The sequence below is a fragment of the Cricetulus griseus genome, chromosome 3 (genome assembly GCF_003668045.3).
Source record: "Cricetulus griseus strain 17A/GY chromosome 3, alternate assembly CriGri-PICRH-1.0, whole genome shotgun sequence".
Classification (NCBI taxonomy): Eukaryota; Metazoa; Chordata; class Mammalia; order Rodentia; family Cricetidae; genus Cricetulus; species Cricetulus griseus.
In genome coordinates this window covers 200,047,975-200,070,734 of record NC_048596.1, presented here as the reverse complement: position 1 = coordinate 200,070,734, position 22,760 = coordinate 200,047,975, and the positions used below count along the sequence as shown (strand labels likewise).

The window sequence follows — 22,760 nt, the reverse complement described above, 5'->3', positions numbered from 1 at the left end:
AGTCTCAGCCGTTCCTGCCTCCACCCTGAGCTGGACTTGCCCATAGCAACTTGGGAGGGAAAGACCGATATGTTCAATCAACATACCTCTGTAGTGTAATTTGGCAATAATGACCGGAAGAAGAGGGCAATTGTGTTTCCATGGCTGACTGGACTCAGTCTGAAAATTAAAAAAGGCCAGAAAATGAAGGTCAACAGACATTGTAGAGTCCCAGCCCTTGTGAACTGTCCTTAACTAGTCTCCTAACTGCTAAGGACAGGCAGCCTCTAAGTGGAGCTAAGGCTTTGGGTCAGATCTGGGGTGGGCAGTAATGGCTACTAATCGGCCTAGGGTGGAGCTGTGGACACCCAACAGCAATGAGGAAAGGAGAAGTAAGGTGTCCCAGAGTGCTGGCTCTTTAGGGACCTAGCCTGCTGAGTCACATGGAAAGAAGACAAGGTGACTGCAGCATGTGAAGTCTGGGGAAGGTGTAGGCAGTCACATAAAGGCAGGCAGGAGAGGTCAGGGCTCTCAGGAGACGCAGCACAGCTCTACTGCAGTGTCATCACACTTCTATTCTGGGGACTACAAGAGCAGAGCAGAATGCTATGATAGCTAGGCTATGTCAGCCTGTCAGGATGCTTCCCAAACCACGGAAAATTCTCATCTTAATCTAAAACCTTAAATGTGAATCACTCTGATCAACATGTTTTGCCAAGGTCTAGATGGTCTGTGCTCCTTTCTTGAAATGGACCGTGGGGGCAATGGCAGCTGTGAAGGCTAGGAGGAAAATGAAATGAGTTCTTTTATGACCCAGATTCTAAAAATTGCCCAAATGCACACGGCAGCCTGTGAATCAGACATGTTCCATATTAATGCTTGACCCACTACCCCATTCTCCTCTTTCAGCCACATGGGCCTTCCTTCACTGGACCTTACACTGCTCCTGGAAGAGGAGTGTAGTTTGTCTAGTTGGGGCACATCTTTCTACAAAACAGGTGACTTTCATTTCCTGGTCTGGCATGTCCTTCTTTATCATTTTCTCCCACAGGTTCATAAGCAAATTTGACCAAATAGGTCTATGTCTAGGTTCTAAGTTTGATATCTGTTGTATAGCGCATCAGGCCAGAGGTAGCTCCTTATTTTGCTTCCCACACCTGCTACAAAACCTAAAGGGAAGTGGTCAGACCTTTGGTGGATTCAGTGGAAGCTCCAAGTTACACTGTATTTCCCCTACTCCTGAGTGGATTGGTCCTTTTAGCCAGTGTTTGCCTTTTTCCTCCTAATCTGTAAGAGCAGTCCCAGTGAGCCCCAAAGTACCAAAGAGGGTTTGTGGGTGTGAGAACAAAGCAGGCAAGGTACCTCTCTGGTCTGACGTACGAGTAGATGGTATCCAGGGGAGGCAGAGGATCAAATCCCATCACAGACTGTGTAGTTACATCCTTTAGGAAGGGACAAAAATAAGAGATTCTGGAGCACTGCTGGCAGCCTTGGCCTTCCAAAGCTTTAGCTGCTGTCAACTCAGACTTGACCCATCTGCCAGGTGGCAGCCACTACACTTGGCAGAAGTGGCCATTTCTGTGCTAAGAAACTAGGTCTGGGTGGAACAGTCTCTCCCAGAGGATAGTCAGGGGGAACATGAATGATATTTTGCCCCAGGCAGTGGGATGTAGGGCAAAGGTCATTTTCCACAGGTTTGCCACCATCTATATTCAAGTCACAAACAACTGGCCTGACTGCAGACCATGGATTAGGGAGGTCAGCCACTGGGTTCCATTGAGCTACTGGATCACCAACTGATCCAGCCTTGGCTCACTCCTTAGAGTGCCACCAGAAAACACAGGATCTGTGAAAGCAGAGCCAAGGCTCTGCTGCAGGGGGCACACAGTTACGTGAAGCGCTGCTGCAGGAGTCTGTGAGGAAGGGCTCGGTCACCATCACAGAGAACATGATGCCCTGGTGAAATAGCTCACTAAGGCAACAATACTGAGGAAGGCCCAGAAAAGCTGGCTGAGGGGAAGAGCTCTCCAGCTCTGCCTGGCATGCAGGCCAATTTGTAGATAGCTATACTGTGACTAGCACACACAAAGCCCCCATTTTCAGCATTCCTCTCTTACCGAGGGTAGGGCAGCAACAGCCTCCTTGATCTCAGAGAGTATCACATGGCGGTGGATGTTTCTGGGTGCACGCTGGTACAACACCTTCCGCCTGTGTAGACAGCAGCAGATGAGCTGATAAACTGGTGCCCAGAGTGTAAAACACCAATTCACCTGAGCCCACCTTGGGAAACATCCAGCAAGGACTGGCTTGTTCCACTTCTGGTAAAACCTCCCACCTCATTCTGGGTAGAAGCTGTACTACTAGCCCATAGCCTTGAGGCAAGAGTAGACTCTGAAAGCAAAGTCTACTAGCTTGGTCTGCAATTTGGTCCCTTCATTCATGAAGTGAAAATGAGGAGAGCTGTGGGTAGTCTGGTGAGACACGAGGTAAGTGTCCACAATGGAATCTGGGGGTGTGTTAGTAGTTACCGCTACTGTATGAAGCCTGCCTCCTGCTGGGCACAGAGCTGAGAAGCAGGACAGGGAGCAAAGTATGTAGCCCAGACAGTATTTATAAGACTGCAAGGTCTCGAAGCAACAGTACTTCCTCTTCCCCATTACTCACATAGTCTAGAATTTAGCCTCATATCTACCACTGGGCCTCCTGATTCCATGGATCAGGGAGATGACATAGCCAGGACAGAACAGAACCTTCAGAACTAGTCAGCCTGGCTGTAGCTGCCCCCAGAGCCAAGATGCTGATGAGGACTATGAGCAAAATGGCACAAATGGGCAAAGGGGCCGCTTCTCAAATGTAGCGTAACAGTTTCTAAGTTACAGAAAACTCCACATGTAGAAAGGAGGCCAGCAGGTTGCTCTGGTTGCCTTTTGGCTCCAGTTTTTGCTAAGAAGGGTAAGAAAGGCAACCATGGGCTGGAGAGATGGCTCAGACGTTAAGTGCACTGTCTGCTCTTTCAGAGGTCCTGAGTTCAATTCCCAGCAAAATGGTGGCTCACAACCATCTATAATGAGATCTGGTGCCCTCTTCTGGCATGTAGGCATACATACAGACAGAACACTGTACACATAATAAATAAATAAATCTTTTAAAAGAAATGAAAAGCAATCATGATTGCAAATATGCGAACAGAGCACAAAAGCAGAAACAAACTAAACAAAACCACTAGGGCACATAACAACCACACACCCCTTCACATTTCTATGTGAATAGCAGCAGCCATGCCCAGCCAGCACCTCCTGGTGGCTCCTTCAAAGTCAAGCTGAAATCAGAGGCCCCATGTCTGTGGGAAAAAAGTGACCCTGACAGAAACCCAACAACCCCCCAATGCCGTTGCAAAACATGTTTTGCAGAATGTTGTTTTCCTCCCTGAACCCAGGCTTGAGACTAACTGCCTCTTCCTGAGCTCCCCCTCCCTTTTCTGGTGCTAGGGTATAAACCAGCCCAGGAAAAAAAAATAAAGAGCCTTCTAACCACCAAGCCAGCTCTCTGTGTTGTTAATCCTGACACCCTCCACAGATTCTCGATCCCAGGCTGTGCAGGTGCGGCACATGTCTATGATAAAGACCCAGGAGACACAGAAAGGACAAGCGCCAGCAGGGTGCCCTCCCTGAGCAAGGTTCTTTGACTTATCTGTCAGGCTCAGCTCACCTATTCTCACAGGCCTCCACAGCAGAGTCCCCAGCATCCACTGCTTGAAGAACCTCGCGGACGTTTTCCTCCAGCCAGCTCATAGTGGCGGGTTCTTTCCAAAGAAAGTGTGACCTCCCAAGGTACAGACTCACCAGCTGGCTCAGGGCAGGGGGCTGGCTGTGGAAAAGCAAGGAAAGCTGACCTTTGGCAGTGCTCTATGGTGGGCAAAGGGATATCCAGGAAAAGCCTTGTGCCTCAAGACTAAAGGAGACTACCTCTCGGCCACTGACCAGGGATATTCCACCCTCTGAGGGTTGAGTATTCCTGAGTGGTTGAGCACACTTCCTATTGCTTGAGTTTAGTAATACAAATCACTTGAAAGAAATGTGAAAAACAAAGAATGAGTATGTTTTCCCGTGTGGAACAGTACCAGAGTATGGCCTACAGCTGCTGATTAGGAGCCTGTAGGAAGGGTGGGAGCCATGACATGATATACATTGTTCTTTTTTCTGTGATTTTTTCTTGTTTATGAGAAATGTGACAACATAGAAATCTGGGGGAAATTAATGATAGTAAAGATCATGAGTGAACTTCATTTTTTAGACTAGAGGCTGCTCACCTGCCCCACAGAGGAGAGATATTTTACACATGGGTGTGGGCTCTAGGGATAAGCTGGATAGCAGACCCCCAAGACAGGCTCCTCTCTTCCTTTAAGGATGAGGGGAACTGTGCCTGCAGGCACACATCCTTACCTTATCTCAGCATCTGGCCCAAAGAAGCGGTGGTTTGAGACTGTTGCATCAGGCCGCACACTGCAATACTCCAGCAATGGCATAAGAGCTGCAAAATACAGACAAACAAACACAAAGTAAAGGATCCATGTATTCTGCAGTCCTTGTTGTGCTGTCTCCCAGCCACTAAGTGTTCTTAAGGTAAAAGAAGCTGGATAGTCAAGGGGTCGTTTCTGACTAGCATTACAAATTTGTTCCTGGATCTCACACTAGGCTCCAAGATACCTCTGAACCCTGGGGAAGTAGATGCATGTCCTGTTGACTCTTATTCCATCTGCATCCAAGGAAGACTTGCCTGTCACCTCCAAGGGTGGTTGTTTTGGTCATATGAAGGTCAGACATGAAGGTAGACTAGAGAGAGAGGGGCTGACTGTGCCCTGCAAGAGCTAACTTTGCAGGGACTAGGATCAGATCGGTGACCAACACAGGGCTCCCCTTGCATGTAGTGCTGTTCACCAAAGTGTTGGCTTCTCTAAACAGAGAACACAGCATAGTCTTCCCGGTGACTTCCTGGGGACATGCTCATGCTGCAGCATCCTGTGAGGAGGTAGTGCTTGCTCAGCAGTACAGCACATGAACTGACTACCAGTCTATGGCTCTTCAGCTGGTCAGCAGAAAAGGCACTGCTAGCTACATCAGACCACAGAGGGGGCATAAGTAGCTTATAATGGAACTGACCCTCACTGGGTCAGCAAATAGGCACTGACCCTCACTGGGTCAGCAAATAGTCTGGTTGGTAGGCAAGAGTTCTGGCCAAGGCTTAAAGAACTCAGAATCTTCAATGTGGTACCAATTCTGAGACTTTCTAACAGAGAAGAAGTTGGCCCCATAGGAATCTTATGTCAGTGTCACTTTGTGTACAATCTTAGGAAATATCTGGGCAGGTAATCACCTTACTTTCCTGGCCTCATGTCTGTGAGAATGCCTTGGCAGTACACCAGGGCCTTCTTCTGGCTACTCATAGTCAATGCCCTTCAACTGTCTCTGGGCTAGCCTCAGGCATTTCTAGACACTACTTCTGCTTTTTTCCTCTATTACCAAAGACCATCTAACATACAGTGTGCTCTGGAAAATGCTCTACTCTTCCATCCGGAAACTAAACTCCAGAGAAGACATTTGTCCCTCCCTCCTTACCAGACTTGTAGTAGGCTCACAGAAGTGGGTAGATTAGCTAGAACTACAGCAAGTCTTTAAGGCCTTTAAGGGAATGCAATCTTTCCATTAAGTATGGGGAGGGCTGGATCTACATTCAATCCCCAAGAAAGAAGAAAAGTTACCTCCCCAGACAAGAGGTGGCACTTACCTCCAGGGAACATGGTAAGTGCCTGCTGTATCAGGAGGGAAGCTTGTTGCCTGGCAGAGGTGAGCTCATGCTCAGGTAAGTCTGTTTGCTGACTCAGAAGGAAATATGCCAATGGGACCGAGAAGGCAAAATTTGGGAGTTGCGACAGGTTCCGATGTGCCTATAATGGATGAAGAAACAAAGCCCAGACCTTAAGCTTGTGAAGACAAAACACATAGTTTGCACCGGATGCCAGGTGAGTCCTACAACTGCTTCCTTGTGGGCCTTTCAACTTAACTTGGGATGAAGAAAATCCATTTTCTACATATAAAAAACACAGAAGGACACAGACGGGTAGGAATCAGCTCAGTCAGATGACTGATAGTACAGCAGGAGGCAGGAGCCTCAGAGTCACTAAGGATGGATGTCCGCTGCCTAGACTTGCAGCTGTGGAAGCAGGGAAGTCAGCCCTCTTGCCTATGCAGAAAGCTCATAAAGGAAGTCATCAAAAGTGAGATCTGATGCCACCTAACCTACAAGTGTTTTCCAGTACTTCCCTTTCTTTCTCTATGGTTTGTGAGAAGACAAGTGACTTGTTCTATGTCTTCTCTATCGTGTATGAAAAGTGCATGCACACATGTACACGAGTGCTGAGGCTGGAGATCAATACTGGGCGTATTTCCTCAATTGTTCTACAGATTGATTTCATTTCTTAGCTTTTTAAAAACCATTGACTTATCTATTTATTTGGTATGTATGTATATGTATACATGGACACTATGGCACATGTGTAGAGGTCGGAGGACAGCTTGCGGAAGTCAGCCCTTTCCTTACACTATGAGGTTCTAAGGATTAAGTTATCAGGCTTGGTGTCAAGTGCCTTTACCTGCTAAGCCATGTCTCTGCTTCTCTACCTTCATGCTCTGAGACAAGATCTCTTCTCCATACCCGAAGAGCATCAATTTATCTAGGCTAGTTAGCCAATGTACCTGCCCCTGCCCTGTCCCCTACAATAACTGGTTTTATTCTACAACCACATAAGCCATAATGATCACTCACCTGCAGCCCTCTTTGGCATTTCCTGTAGCCATGCTTTCATGAGCTCCAGGGATTCTATAAATCAGATCCCAAAAAGCAAAATTTCCTGGCCAACTATATCAAACATTATGTACTTAAATTATTTATCTCATCTGGGCAGTGGTGGTGCACGCCTTTAATCCCAGCACTTAGGAGGCAGATGCCAGTGGATTTCCGTGAATTCAAGGCCAGCCTGGTCTACAGAGTGCCAGGAGAGGCTCCAAAGCTACATAGAGAAACCCTGTCTTGAAAAACAAAACAAAAAACAAAAAACAAAAAAAAAAAAAAAAAAAGAAAAAAGAAAAAGGTTTATCTCTTTTTTGATAATGGAAAAATATGCACTGTGAAAAACACTCAAAAGTAGAAACAGAAAACACAGGCTTATCACCTTTCTCCCTTACTAGGTCCTGCTGGAAGCAACCAGCACAAAACCCAATGCCTCTCTTTTCTGACAAGAACCAACCATGGGATGGGATGGGAGTCCTGTACTTCTTTACACTGTCTAGCAGTTGCATTATGGAGAATGGCAGAACTGATCTTAAAGCATGGTGGTTAGCCCAATAAACTGAAATTGTCACTTCAACACATGTCCACATTCATGGACAAGACAGTTATGTTTTTTCTGGTGTTGTCTGGCACACAAGGTGCATTTAGCATTCACAGCGGCTGGGCCAGATGGCAGCAGTGTGGTGTCAGGCTATCCTTCATTTTTAGTTACATGTAAATCTGGCAAGGCACAAGTGACTGGTTTATGATTGTCTATCCAGCATTTCTGCAGAATGTGGGTCTGTATGCTGAGGTTCCCTATGTCACCCCACATGGCGCTTTACTTCATGGTTACTTCTTTTTTCTTTTTTTTCCAGACAGGGTTTCTCTGTGGCTTTGGAGGCTATCCTGGAACTAGCTCTTGTAGACTAGGCTGGTCTCACACTCACAGAGATCCGTCTGCCTCTGCCTCCCAAGTGCTGGGATTAAAGGTGTGCACCACCACTGTCCAGCTCATGGTTGCTTCTTACACGGACACAGTGACTTCTGGGGTTAACCCAACTTTTCATCACTACTAGTACCACTGTTTGTGCATATGTACTTGGTGTAGACCTGTGAAATGGGGTTCTTGAAAGGCTGCTGGACACCCTCTAGGAAGACTGGATCTTATCCAGCAGAGATAACAAGGAAGCCAGAAAAGAAGGGGACCCTTGGGATCTACCTGAGCTCTGACTCATGCCTTCACCATCTTATCATAAAACTGTCCCTCAAACACTTAGGGTGTGGATAAGAAAGGTAAGGGAGACACACAGCTGCACTTGCAAGTCACAGCACATGGCTTACACATACCTCCCACTCCTGGAAGAGGCGGATCAGGTACTCATAATTCCGGGCCCGTAAGGCCAGATGGTCAATAAGCAGCAGCATGCACAGGGGGTCCTCATCTGGCTCAAGGCTTCCGGAGGCAGCACAGTTAAGTGGAGAACAAGGGAGACAGAGGAAGTGTTGTCATGGCTGGAGTCCCCACAAATCTGGGATCACTGTGGTGGGGACAGGTGGCCATGCAGTCAAAGTGAATACTCACCTCAGGATGAGCTTGCAGTACTCCAGTGCAGTACGTGGGCATCCTCGCTTCTCCAAGAAACTCATCTGCTTGTAGAGGGCCAGGTAGAAGCTCCTAGATCAAGGACAGTTACCCATGAATTAGTGACAGAAAAGCAGCAGAACATGACAACTAAGAGGCCCAGCACTGTGTCTACTCTCTGGGTTGAGACAGCATTTCCTGAATGGCTAGATATAATCGTGTTTGTGAATATTGCCTGCATGTCTGGAGGAAATATGTGCTCCTTGTTATTTAATTATGAATGTACTTAGACAGGAAAATCAAGCTTTTCCAGTCTTGAGACATGGTCTGACTATGCTGCCAACTCTGACCTTGAATAAATTGGCTCAAGAGATCTTCCTACTTCAGAATGCCAAATCTGTTCACAGGTGCCACTATCTAGTATGTGATGAAACCCCTGTCTTCTTTTTCTTTCTTTTTTTTTTTTTTTTTTCCTTTTCTGGTTTCTTAAGAGGGGATCTTATGTAGCCCAGGCTGGCATCAAATTTACTACATAATCAAAGATGACCTCAACTGATTGATTCCTACCTCTCAGTGCTGTGACTACAGGCATGTGCCACCACATCTAGCAAAATCTGTCTTCTTGCTAGTTATTTACTGATTACCATTAAAGGAAAAGAATTAAAACCCATATAATTATACTCTTAACTTATGCTCAGATTTTAACAGTTGTCATAGCATTACATCTGGATGCATAAAGCTGGATGACTTTAGTCATCTTGGTAACTTAATTTGAGGACCTGTTTCAAAGAAGTAAGAATTTAACTAGAAGAGATAAAAGCGATATATAGGAGCCCAGAGAAAGAGATCCAGACCCAACACTCTGTGCTTGAGAGCAGACAATGGCTGTGGCTAAGGTGGGGGACTTCTTGCTACAACAGACCAGGGATATCCAGAGAAACAGAGTGCTAGATGTGAGGGAGGAAGGGAGACCCATACGGGCTAAAACCAGAGAGTGGGCAGGCTTAGAGAAACTTGGAAAACAGAGTACTCTCTGCGTGATCCCTGAAGTTAAGCTGAATCCGTGCTTATCTCAGATGTAAGAATCAGGAGACACAACTGCAAAACATGCTACAATACTACAATAGTTTCACCTCACTGGGAATGGGGCTTTTCCTCCAAAAACATGGGAAGCACGATTCCAGCTCTCACTGTTCTGTGGCTCATCGGACTCACTTATAACTGGAATAGGTTTAATTGTGAGCCAATCTGATTCCTAGTTCCCTGAGCACAGCCCTCTGCAGTTCAGCTGTGAACACACCAAAACTTAGAAGGTACTCTGGATCTTCAGGGCCTTGATCCAACCTCAGGGACAGTCTTGCATTACCTGTTCCCCACTAAACTCACAACAGTCACTCATGTGACTTGAAGGTAGCCCCTGTTACTCACTCTAGGGTGGACCAAACTCACCTGTTCTCAGGTCTGCGGTAATCCAGCCTGCAAGTCCCACTGGTGAGACTGAACAAGGGGTGGAATGCACACTCCATGCTGTACAGTGCTCTCTCTGTGGGCCACAAATACCAGAGGAGGGTGTCACAGACACAATGACTATAACTTTCTCCTCTAACAACTCAAAACAAGGAATGTTCTGGAATGAGGGAGGTCATGTAACTGGAACCCTGAAAGAGAGAGGGCGCACACAGGACTTCCCAGGCATTCCTCAGTGACTCTAAGTTTACTGCAACATACATTTGTAAGCTCCAAAGGGAAATGCTTCATATACCAAGAGATACAACTGGTGCTGTGATCTGCTAACACTAAGTACCCATACATGTACACCAACATGCATCCTCACAAAACCTGCACATGCATAGTCACAGCAGCACCATTACCAAATGCCAGAAAACAACCTAAATGTCCATCAACTAATGATAGATACAGAAAATGCAATCTACACACAGATGAAGTATTATACAGCAACAAACAGGTGCAAATATGAAACATGCTCCAACAGGGATAAAAAAGATGGTAAATGAAAGAAGCCAACACAACGGCCACATGTTTGCGTGAACTCTACACTTCAAGCACAACTGCTGACAGAGTATACGAGTAGTTCCTAGGACTGAAGGACAGGAACTGCTTACACAGACAAAGGAGCTTTAAAATTGACAGATACAGATTGTGATAAAGGCTATACAACTGGCATATACTAAAAGCAATGAATTGTACATTCTATGCAAGTGAATTCTATCTCCATGAAACATCCATTGTCATCTCATGAAGTAGCATTTGCCTGAGAGCTGGAGTGGCAAGTGCAGGTAAGCTGGCTCACCTATAAGGTCTCGAGCCATCTCTTGATCCTCCTGAAAGCGACAGGCATCACTGAGCTGCAGAAGTGAGTCAACATGATAGGGACTTGTCTGGAGCAGAACCTGTTGGAAAGAAAGATAGTTTTAGAGAAAAATTGTAGGTAGCACCATCATTAGACATGCCCCAGAGGGCACGGGGCCATGTCCCATGCTGAGAAAAAATGATCACCAATGAAAGTCATAGCTTGTTTTGTTGTTTTCAGTCTTTTTTTTTTTCTAAAGCTGTATTTGTTTATTTAATGTATACGAGTACTTTGTCTGCATATATAACTTTATGCCAGAAGAGGGCATCAGATCCCAAAATAAATAGTTATGAGCCACCATGGTGGTTGCTGGGAATTGAACTCAGGACTTCTGGAAGAGCAACCAGTGTTCTTAACAACTGAGCTATCTCTCCAGCCCTAGTTTTTGTTTGTTTGTTTGTTTTTGAGACTGGGTTTCTCTGTAGTGTTGGAGGCTGTCCTGGAACTTGCTCTGTAGACCAGGCTGGCCTCAAACTCACAGAGATCTACCTGTCTCTGCCTCCTGAGTGTTGGGATTAAAGGGTAAGCCACTATTGCCTGGCTAGTTTTTGGGTTTTTTTTTTTTAAGACAGGGTTTACTATGTATCTTTGGTTGGCCTAGAATTCACTATGTAATTCAAGAGATCCACCTACCTCTGCCTCCCAAGTGCTGGGATTAAAGGCACACACCACCATGTGTGGCTCATGGTTCACTTGTAACTCAAGGTATGTGATGTTGTGACTAAGCTGAACCACTGATCTAGTTCAAGGTGGGAATTCAGCATTGGCCTAATTTTCCCAACCAAGAGCAATGGAAACTAGCATTTTTCTTCTCCTCAAAGGAATGGACGTCACTCAGGGGTCAGGTACACAAGTATACACAAAGGATGAGCGCTCCTCTTTGCCCTCAGCAAACTCAACTGTGGCTGGCAGGGTACTCAGAGAAAACACAGACTGCAACAGCACAGAAGGGACAAGCTACATGGAAAAAAGGAATCAAGCATTCCCTATGCTATATCACCAAAGTTAAAGGCAAAGACAGCTGGGAAAAGATCCCACAATGCCCTGGACACAGTTTGCAGAAGGGAATCGAGAGCAGTGTGTGGCTCTCACCTGAGAAGAAGCTACACTGCTAGTCGCAAGCACACTTCCTCTGAACACAGGGTTTGATTGCTCTGCACTCAGGCATCTTCCATTCTTAGGGGAAGCAGCTGCTCTCAGACAAGCTTCCCCAAATCACAGAGGGGCCTGGCCCAGGCACAGTACACTGCTTGATCCCCACCCATCAGAACCTGCAGGGTTACGTACCACAATGTTATTTGGCTCCATAGACTCCACAGCCACCAGGAACTTGTGCTGTGCTTGCTGGTACTCCTCACTATGCTCAAATGCAAAGAAAGAAAGGCCTTTCTTGGATTCCAGCAGCCGCATTGACAGACCTGGAAGAAATATTGTTTGGGGAGGGTGTGCTGGAGGCCAGGCTGTGGCACTTTGTAGAACCCCACAGCTCTGAGCAGTCACAATCCTACTGTTGTTCCTGGCACAAATATGCCACATGAACACAACTCAAGCTGAGTGTCTGGTGCTGTACAGGCTATAAGCTGATATCTGTCAAGAGCTCTTGCAGAGTGCTTAGACCTGCTCAAATTGCATGAGCTATACCAAGACTTAGAGTCCTGTCTGTTTTGCTTCCTCAGATCCATCCAGAGTATACACAGTAAGGAAACATGCCAGGTCAGCTTAGCTGGCTAGGAGCTATACTAGAGACTATAGCACATGTATCTGCCTAGTGGGAAAACTATGTCCAGGTTTTTGGGATTAGCATCCAAAGTGGTTATGCAGTGAGCGATGCACCAGGTCCCACAGGTGATGGTGACTTATGACTAGAGACTCTTTCTCTGCTCCTTATATACAATGTTGGGTATACAGGGACATTTTCCCCTGGCAAATTTCCATTAAACAGGCCAGTAATTCTTGGTCTCCTAAGTTTCCCTCTTAAAATGGTCCTACCTAAGGCCAGAGACTATAGCAGGACTACATGGTCAATAAGTTTGCCTGCATGTGTAGGTGTTCTTGCTGGCAAGGCAAGAGGCCTGGCAGGGACAAAAGATACTGTTAGGCACCAGTGCACAGGCCCAGAGCTCCTACACAGGTCTTCAACAGCACAGAAAAGCCAGGACTGTTGGGGGAGGGGCAGGCATACACCACTGTGGAGTTCCCTGACCTTATCCTCTGAGGGGCTTTCATTCCTGTCAATCGAAGCATGGAAAAGGGTCTCTGGACACTCCCATGCCACACAGCTAAGTACCTAAAGAAGACATTTACTTCATGCCCTCTTGCATCTCTGTACTGCTACCCTCTTTCTTTAAATTATATATATATATTAGGTAGCTTGCTATGAAACAGAAAACCATAGCAATTTAAAACAAATGTGACTGCCGAAAAGAACTAAGAATAATAGTAAAAAGATCTAAGTCATTGCCCAACCCAGCAGGACCTCACCTGGTTTGCTATATCGGGGCCAAGTGCTCTTAGGGGTTGTCAGCCATGTACACTTGGGATATACACGCTGTCTTTGTCGAGGCCTGGAGAAACAGAACGCAGCACAGTTATACTTCCCATGGTGAAGAGGGATAAGGCTGGTCTGCCTGGTCTCCATGGGAACTGTGAAACTCAAGTGCAGGCAGGGAAGATACTCAGAAGAGAAGTGAGTAGAGGCTAGTGGGCAAGATGAGGGCGGATAGAACACAGCATGAGCAACAGAGCAGCCACCACCACAGAGCCAGAGTAACAGAAAAGGGAATTCAGGCTGGAGGTAAAACTCTGACAACTTCCCCAGCACATATGAGGCTCTAGGTTCATCCACAGCAACAACAAAATAAAAGACAAAGTCCAAACAGTCCAATAAAAAGGCAGACTGGGCCAGGTGTGGCAGCACACAGCTTTAATCCCACTACTCAAGAAGCAGATGTGAGTTTGAGGCTGGCTTGGTTTACACAGAGAGCTCCAGACATCCAAAGATACATAGTGAGACCCTGTCTTAAACAAAAAAGCAGGAGCATGAATAAGAAAACCAAAAAATGAAAGCCTAGTCAGGCGGTGGTGGTGCATACCTTTAATCCCAGCACTCGGGAGGCAGAGGCAGGTGGATCTCTGTGAGTTCCATGCCAGCCTGGTCTCCAGAGCGAGTGCCAGGACAGCCTCCAAAGCCACAGAGAAACCCTGTCTCGAAAAACCAAACCAAACAAACAAACAAAAAAAACAAAAACAAAAAAACAGTAAGAATAAGCCAGGCCTGAGAGTATTCTGCTGACACATGTGAGCTATGAGCTGGCTCCCCTTGGGCATCTGGCTGAACAAAAGTAACCCTTGGTTATGGCTGAGTGCAAGGGAATGAGATGAACACCTGACTAATACATCAACACAGCAATGTTTAAAAAGGAAGCAATGGCAATAAGGAAGAACACTGAAGGGCACTAACACATTTCTGGAAAGACATTAGCCTGACAGAAGCACACTGAAGGTTTGCAGAGAAAGGGAGGCCAAGGTCCTCACATAGATTTTGCATGGATTAGAGGGGCCAAAGCCTCCCCACCTTCCCACCTGATCAGATGGTGACCAGTAGGACACAGGTGGCGCGGGAGGAAGAAGGAGGGTTTTGCTTCCAGGAGGGAAAGAGTTGGGTTGATCCGAGTGAGTTTGGATATATGTTATTCTGCGTCCTTGATAATTTGAGCTACTTTGAAAAGAATGAGTAATAAGTTGTATTTTCAGGAACAAAATAGAAAAGCTTATTTTTTTTTTCCTCTCAAAGAGAAATAAAATAACTGCAGGAGAAAACCAAGTGTATTAGAGAAACATAGTCAAAATCTGAAGGAAAATAAGACAGGCAGTTAACCCACAAACAGTTCCTGGTAGGACATGACAAGTGAACTTGCCCAAGCCAACAGGATCTGGGAAGGCCACTCTGCCTAGTCCTGAAGTGAGCCTTTTCCTGGAGGGGGGTATTTAGGGTACAGAGGAACACCTTGAGGTTCTCATACCCACATAGTGGGCACGCTCAGAAGGGTTTGGGGAGGAGCTTTGGACAGATATTGTCACATCAGGAAGATGAGGTCCCCAAAAGAGCAATGACCACACTGGAAGAAGAAAAGGCTCAAAGCTTTGACTCAAAGCAGCAGAGGAAGGATGGAGAATGAAAGGGGTAAAACATTGTAGCTTCTAGGAGAAATCTTTGGTAGGAAATAACTGTGTTTTGTTTTGTTTTTGTTGTTAACATTTTATGTTTTTACCCAGGGACTTTTTATGTAGCCTAGTCTAGCCTTGAACTTAATATCCCCTGCTTCAGCTTCCTAAGCACAGGGATTATAGGTGAGCACCACCTTGTCTAGCAAAGGACTGTGTTTTTTAAAAATCTTTTGTTTCAGCTGGGCAGTGATAGCACAAATCTTTAATCCCAGCACTTGTGAGGCAGAGACAGGCTGATCTTTGTGAGTTTGGGTGCAGCCTAGTCTACAGAGCTAGTTCCAGGACAAGCAAGGCTACACAAAGAAACTCTGTCTTGAAAAACCAAACCCCAAACAAAACAAAAACCAAACTTTTGTTTTAAAAAGCCTTTTTAAGATCTGTTTTATGTATATGAATTTTGTTTGTTTGATTTCTTTTGGGTTTTCTTTTGGCTTTTTTTTTTTTTTTTGGTTTTTCAAGACAGGGTTTCTCTGTAGCTTTGGAGGCTGTCCTGGAACTCACTTTGTAGATCAGGCTGGCCTCAAACTCACAGAGATCCACCTGCCTCTGCCTCCTGAATCTGAGATTAAAGGCATGTGCCACCAACTCCCGGCTATGAATGTTTTGTATACAAATATATATTTTTACTATGAGCATACCTGGTACCAGTGGATGTCAGAAAAAAGTGTTAGATTCCCTGGGACTAGAGTTATAGATGGTTGTGGGCTGCCACGTGAATGCTAGGAATAGAACCAGGATTTCTGCAAGAGCAACAAGTACTCTGAACTGCTAAATCAGTGCTCTAGCTTGTTTTTTACATTTTAAAACTGATTCATGTACTTGTGTTCACACTCATGCACACATGTGTGGGCATGTATGTGCCATGGTTCCAATGTGGAGGTTAGAGGACAACTTAGGGAAATTGGTTTCTCCTTCCATCATGTCCGTTTCTAGGACTGAACTTGGCAGTAGGCAATTTGACTCTCTGAGCCACCTCTCTGACCCAACTTAAAAGCTTTTAAGAAATAAATATAATACTATTAAAGTAACAAATGAACTGAGGTCAAGGTGGTGCCTGCCTATAGTCCCAGCTGTTCAGCAGTTCAAAACCACTACTGAGTGATGAGTTCATGAGTACAAGACCAGGATTGCGGAATGGTCAATGTGTACTCAGCATCTGTAAGGCTGTAGATCTAACCCTAGCACTATATATAATGAAATAAATATAATTATTAATTAATATCATAACTATAATTTACAGAAACAGGACATAAAACTATAATGAAATGGCAGATAGACAAAGCAGGGTTGCAGGGGAGAGAGAGCAGGAGGATTAACAACCCTCATTGTCACAATATTTGGAATTACTAAGACATACCTCTGGGTATGTTTGTAAGGGCACTTATAGAAAGACTTACCCTGAATGTGAACAGCACCAACCTCAGGGCTGGGATGTTGGACTCAATAACGGGTGAAAAGGGAGAAAGATTTTGAGCACCAGGATCTCTCTCTCTCTCTCTCTCTCTCTCTCTCTCTCTCTCTCTCTCTCTCTCTCTCTCTGTCTCCCTCCCCTCTCTGACCGTGGACAGAATATGACCTGCTACCCCACAATCCTGCTACCATGCCTTTCCCACTATGACAGACTGAATCCCTGTGCAGGAGAGGGTTCCTGGTCCTCCTGCCTCCTCCTCCCAAGTCCTGGGAGTACAGTATGTTAACATGACTCAGTTATGTGCTGTTGAGGATCAAACCCAGGACTTCAAGTATGCTAGGCAAGCACTCTACCAAATGAGCCTGTAATCCCAGCCCCAAAAGAGAACATTTAAAGTATTAATATTTTTCATCAATGCTCCCAAAAGAAGACATCAAAGTCAGGAAAATTAAACACTAAAATGATGAAAAAAGAAATAGATAATTATGTCAGGCATGGTGTCATATAACTTTAATCCCAGTACTTGGGGAACAGGAGCAGGTAGATCTCTCTGAAGTCCGGGCTAGGGTGGTGTATACACTAAGTTCCAGGCTAGCTATTACAATATAGTGAGATTTTACCCCCCCCCCAAAAAAAAGAAAGAAAAAGCCCAAACAAACAAAAACCCCTTGGAAAATAGGAGTACACAGCAAATGAAAAATCAGTGAACTTTAGTCATAATTTCAGAAAAAAAAAAAAAAAAGAGGACAACACCAAAACTCCAAAAACATATATGTGCTATGAGAAGCTGACCCTGGATGGAGTGTGGATCTTAGCTACACAGCTCCTCTGAGGGTAGCTTGGCAGCAGACAGCTCTCAGTTTCACAAAATGCTGTGGAGCCATGGGATGACAGCCAAGAGCAGCACACAACCCAGCATCTGGGGTAAGTACCCAACCCTGGTATGTCACAGCAATGGAAATGATAACTTAGAAAACCAGATACACAAACCAGGCTGTTACAGTGACCAACAGAATTCTCTCATGGTAATATAAAGCAAGTATTGGCATGTGCCCTGGATATAAAGTCAGTAATCAAAAATAACTTGGGGATGTGGTGAGAGAATGAAAGTCAAAGGTCAAATGACTAAATTGGTTAAATTTTTCATAAGAAGCACTTGTTTGACAATTAGGAAAAAAATCCACAAAACTTATATAGATAATTCTAGAGGCTGAAAAAAATGGCTCAGCTATTAAGAGCACTTGCTGCCCTTGTAGAAAGTCTGGGTTCCCACCACTCACATGTATGCTAAAAATTGTAGGTAACAACAATTCCAGAAGACCCAACATCCTCTTCTGGCTTCTGCAGGTATTGCATGTATAAGATGCATTTTCATACATGCAAACATGAGTGCATTTTCATATACAAAGGCTATATTTTTATCTTATCAATATAAATAAAATCTTTTTTAAAAAAATAAAAAGACAGTGCTAAGCTAGCCTTGATAGCACAAGTCTACAATCATAGCACTTGAGGGGCTGAGGCAGAAGGATAGAGAATTCAAGTTCTGGGCCACAGAGGGAACCCTGTCATAAACAAAGATAAAGCTTCCTAGACATTCTGATGGAGAAGCAGAGAGAATACACAGTGCTTCCTAACAAAATTCCCAAAGGTAGACCCTTGTACCCTTTTCCTTTAGGGAATCATGGACACGCTGCAATGCTATCCCTGTGACATGCTGTCCAGACACTAAGAACTAATAAACCACCACAGATGCAACATCTCTTATCACCTCAACTTTGCATTACATTAGTTGCTGATTGAAAAACAAAAATGGGACTTGGAACCACAAGGTCTTTAGCATCTTTGTAAAAATATGACATATACCCTAGAGAAGAAGGCATGAGGGGCATAGCCCAGCTCCATGGGGATCTTAATGATTTCACAAATCATTTCTTTTGAATCACTTCAGACTCAATGCTAAGAGTCTGATGTGATTCACTATGGATGTAAATACTTTCCCTCTAGGAAGAACTCATGGCAATCTTTCTGCCTCAGTATCCCTCTACATACCCTTCCCTCTAGGGTCTGAGAAAGACTGACAGAACTTGAAGAACATGGATTGACTAGGGTCTCACCTTTGTTCTCCCAGGACCGCTCGAGCACCAAAATACCTTTTCAGTTCTGTATCTGGATTTAAGTGTCTGAGGAAAAAGTTTAGAAAGAAAAATTATGATCTTTTACAATAACTCTAACTTTTTATAAATTCACATAAGGATCTAGTAGCAAGCTTGGCAGGGTGATGAACAACTGTAATCTGAGCACTTGGAAGGCTGAGGCAGGAGGATCAGAAGTCCCAGCCAGCCTTGAGCACATTGTGAGACTCACTCTCAAAAAGCTGGCAACAACCTCTGTAGTAAGAACTATGTTTCACTGAGTATCTGCAAAGCCAACATGTGGATACTGATCCAAATGTGAGCTGGTGCTCTACACAGTTCAAGAATCCAAGATACATAAAGCTTAGTCCTGTGAAATATGGATGAGTGTTTCTTCCTTCTCGTTATTTCTTAAACAAACTTGATTTATTTGTTTTTGAGGCAGAGTGCCTCATTCTGTAGCCTAGACTGTCCTTGAACTTGTGGAAATCTTTCTGCTTCAACCTAATGAGTGCTAGGATTACAAGCATAAGCCACCATACCCAGCACTACATTGCTTCATTTTGTTTTTTTAAAGGAATTGAATGTGAAGCTTGTGGCACAGGGGACCGAATCCAGGGTATTCCACATGCTAGGTGCACATTCTACCACTGAACTGCATCCCTACACCTTGCCACTGTCCAAAAAAATATAGTACATTTTCTTTCTTTTTTGTATTAATCTTATGCAGCCCAGGCTGGCCTTGAACTCCCTGTTCTCCTGCCTCTACTTCCCAAGTGCTGGGACTGGGATTACAAGTGTATATCACCAGATCTGGCTGAAAAAGAGATAGTAAATTTTCTTCTGCCTTTTTTTCAAATATTGTTTTTCTCTCATGAAGTGAGGGCAGGGCTATACCTGTGCTCCACATATAGGACTTGCTTCCTGGAGTTCAGTGGAGGGGGGCCTGGGTGGCTGAACCCACTGCTGTCTTCGATCCTCTCTAAGATACGATCAATATCCTCTAGCCCATTTTCCTAAAAGTCAGAACAACCTGTTAATCATTACGCTGACTTTCACTGCTAGGATTCTAGGCATGTAACACCATACCTGGCTCTGACTTTACTTTCAATATTATAACCATCAGGGACAGAATGATGTATTTTGAAAAAGGATGATTATACTGATTTACTTCCTAAAAGACATGATCATATGCTGCACATACATTCAGAAAGGAGACATGTCTCACTAGAGAAAGCCAGAAGAGCTGGAATCACAGACTCAGAGGGCCCTGAAATCACAGGCTAAAATAGCACATTAAGTCCTTTAGAAGACCTTACCTCCCTGGGTATGCTGAGTCATGACCCTTCACTGGAGAGTAACAAAGCCATGACTTCTTTTCAGAACTAAGAGTAAGACATGGGACATGAGGCAGCAACAGGTCTGTACCATCTGATGATAGGTCCACAGTGGCTTCTACACTTACTAGCAATTTAAGCCAATTTAAGACAAAAGTAAGTTGAGCAGGGAAGAGATCTAAAAGGATCACTCACCTCAAAACACAAAACAAAAGAGTGGGGTCTGATAACCAGAGAGAGCACAAGACAGAGCAAGACTTCTAAGTGATTTTCCCTTTAGTTCTCCTGACCTCTCAGTTACACTTCAGTGGGAAGCAACCAAAGTGCTCAATAAAACAAAACTTTCTCCAGAAAAGCCTGAGGGACCAGCAGGGAACCAGCCCATTTGACAACATACCGAGGAGTCTCCTGTGCAGTTTTTCTTATTTTTCTGCTTCTTTTTCTTCTTTCGGAGTTTGCCACTTGCATTAGACTAATGGAAGGAGACATTTAAATCAATGGAAAGAAATAAAACTGGAAACATTAAGAACTATGCAACAGCCAGGCATGGTGATGCATGCCTTTAATCCCAGAACTTAGAAGGCAGACACAGGTGGATCTCTGAGTTTGAGGCCAGGCTAGCCAGGGCTATACAGTAAGACTCTGAATTAAAAAAAAAAAAAAAAAAAAAAAAAAAAAAAAAAAAAATTTAAACCCTGTCTTGAAAAATCAAAATAAGTAAATAAGCAAACAAATAAAAATTTAAGGAACAAGTTCAATCTCCAGTGTGGTAGTCCCCATTCCTCCTCCTATATCCTTAAGTCCTTCCAATCCACTAGTGTTTCTGCAATAAAAAACATCTACCAGCCGGGCGTTGGTGGTACACGCCTTTAGTCCCAACTCTTGGGAGGCAGAAGCAGGTAGATCTCTGAGAGTTCGAAGTCAGCCTGGTCTACAGAGTGAGTGCCAGGATAGGTTCCAAAGCTACAGAGAAACCCTGTCTCACAAAACCAAAAAAAAAAAAAAAATCTACCATGGTCCTCCTCAATGACAAGAGTGGCCTTTCTCTTCCCCTGGCCTTACGTGCTTCAGGACTTCCCATGACCTACAGTAGATATAGCTCACAGGACCATCCAGCCACCTGACCACTGTCATTCTCTCCTCATTTTGCCAACCATTCCATGCTATGCTACACCTACCAGAAGACTGAGACTCACTAGGGCAGGGTTCCTTGCAGTGAGTCCTCCCTCTGCTTTCCTGCAATACCTACTATAGCCAAGTCCTTTTGTGAGAACTCAGGCTTCACCAGACTGTGTTTTCTTATCAGGCACAGATGCTCTCGAAAAAAGAAGGTAGACACTCTAAATGGTACCCATGAGGCTACTACTGGCCTTCGGATTTCCACAGAAGCCTCACCCAGGTTCCTCAGGGCAACCAAACAATTGATAAACTCACACTCGGAAGAATTCAAGAAACTGGTAGTAGAGGGCATAGGCTGCGAGCACCTTGGGGCTCTCTGACACGCCTCAGCCACTCCATCACCATATGACCCCCTGTACCTGTTCTGGGGACCCTGCCTTGGCCACGTCCTCATCTTGCTTTGTCTCTGGTTTTCCACGTTGAGCCCTTCCTTTGTTCCCTGATGACACAGCATCTGGCAGGGTACAGTCAGATCTCTCCCCGTTTACCACAAGGTCATCCTCAAGGTCTTCGATGTTTATCTGGAAAAAGAAGACAAGAAGAAAACGAAAGCAACTGAGCATCACAGTCTAGTGTACATGGACACACTATACAGAAGGAAATGGAGAAGACTGCTGGGTTGTGGTGGTGCACACCTTTGATCTCAGCACTCGGGAGGCAGAGGCAAGCAGATCTCTGTGAGTTTGAGACCAGCCTGGTCTACAGAGGGAGTTCCAGGACAGCCTCCAAAGCTACACAGAGAAACCCTGTCTCAACACCCCCACCCCACCCCCCACACCCCCCAAAATGGAGAGGACACTGAATTGGATCAGGGTGAGGTAGTGAGAAGGAAGGAGTATCTGACCCATGTAGCTCCAGCACATTCCTGAGCTTGTAAATGACTTCTGGCTCAGTCAGGGCACCCAAGAAATATGAAGGGTACATGGCATCATCCTTTTTAGCCTGACATTCTGAATCCCCAAACCACAATGACCTCCCAAAGGCAACTGTACATTTTTCCCTTTTTTTATGTTATGGATATTTTGCCTACACCCATGTCTATGCACCACATGTATGTCTGGCGCCCATGGAAGTCAGAGGAGGATGTCATATCCCCTAGAACTGGATAGTTATGAGTCACCATGTGCTTCAAACCTGGGTTCTCTGGAAGAGAAACCAGTGCTCTTGACAGTAAGCCATCTCCAGCCTCAATAAACTATTTTTAACTCTGTTAGACTTGCCAGACAGGTACCCCAATACCTATAACAGACTGCTGAAAGAGGAGCTACTTTCTGAATTGGCAGAAGGAAGCCAACAGAACTCTTCATTCTGGAGAAGGATTATATACCTGGAAATCAGGAATAGCAGCTGTCTGTGTATAGGCAGAAAAGAGCAGACATTAGGAAACATCACAGATATTCTCTTTTTTTCATTGTTGAAAAACTCTCACAAACAGAATGCTAACATATTCTTTCTCTCCTCATGGAAATATTCACTATGAAAACCTTGCTAATGATAGCTCATGAGGTTGGAGGACAAAAACAATGAAAATGGGTTAGAGGAAGAGTTCAGCAGTTAGGAGTACTGGCTGCTCTTCCAGAAGACCCAGGTTTGAGTCCCACCACCTATATGTCTGCCTACAAGCACCCAGTTCCAGAGGAGCCAATGCAGTATTCCAGCCTCCCTGGGCACCAGGCACACATGTGACATACACACACACACACACACACAC

At 44.9% G+C, this 22,760-nt stretch overlaps 1 protein-coding gene across 4 annotated transcripts in view; it reads right to left on the bottom strand.

Annotated features, from left to right (window-relative positions):
• The window catches only part of Tcf25 (transcription factor 25), a 32,805-nt gene that overhangs the window by 3,300 nt on the left and 6,745 nt on the right, over positions 1 to 22,760 (bottom strand). For all 4 annotated transcript variants that reach the window (XR_003484408.2, XM_027410587.2, XM_027410588.2 and 1 more), the window contains exons 2-17: positions 21,409 to 21,570; positions 20,268 to 20,342; positions 19,431 to 19,549; positions 18,516 to 18,581; positions 13,242 to 13,324; positions 12,048 to 12,178; positions 10,701 to 10,800; positions 9,839 to 9,932; positions 8,390 to 8,482; positions 8,155 to 8,260; positions 5,764 to 5,923; positions 4,422 to 4,509; positions 3,688 to 3,846; positions 2,097 to 2,187; positions 1,342 to 1,421; positions 87 to 159 (exon numbers count right to left, since the gene is read on the bottom strand). Coding sequence is in view for 3 of the 4 variants with exons in the window: in XM_027410587.2 (XP_027266388.1) it covers positions 87 to 159; positions 1,342 to 1,421; positions 2,097 to 2,187; positions 3,688 to 3,846; positions 4,422 to 4,509; positions 5,764 to 5,923; positions 8,155 to 8,260; positions 8,390 to 8,482; positions 9,839 to 9,932; positions 10,701 to 10,800; positions 12,048 to 12,178; positions 13,242 to 13,324; positions 18,516 to 18,581; positions 19,431 to 19,549; positions 20,268 to 20,342; positions 21,409 to 21,570 (1,680 nt within the window). In the remaining variant the exon portion in view is untranslated. The remainder of the gene's footprint in view (positions 1 to 86; positions 160 to 1,341; positions 1,422 to 2,096; positions 2,188 to 3,687; positions 3,847 to 4,421; positions 4,510 to 5,763; positions 5,924 to 8,154; positions 8,261 to 8,389; positions 8,483 to 9,838; positions 9,933 to 10,700; positions 10,801 to 12,047; positions 12,179 to 13,241; positions 13,325 to 18,515; positions 18,582 to 19,430; positions 19,550 to 20,267; positions 20,343 to 21,408; positions 21,571 to 22,760) is intronic.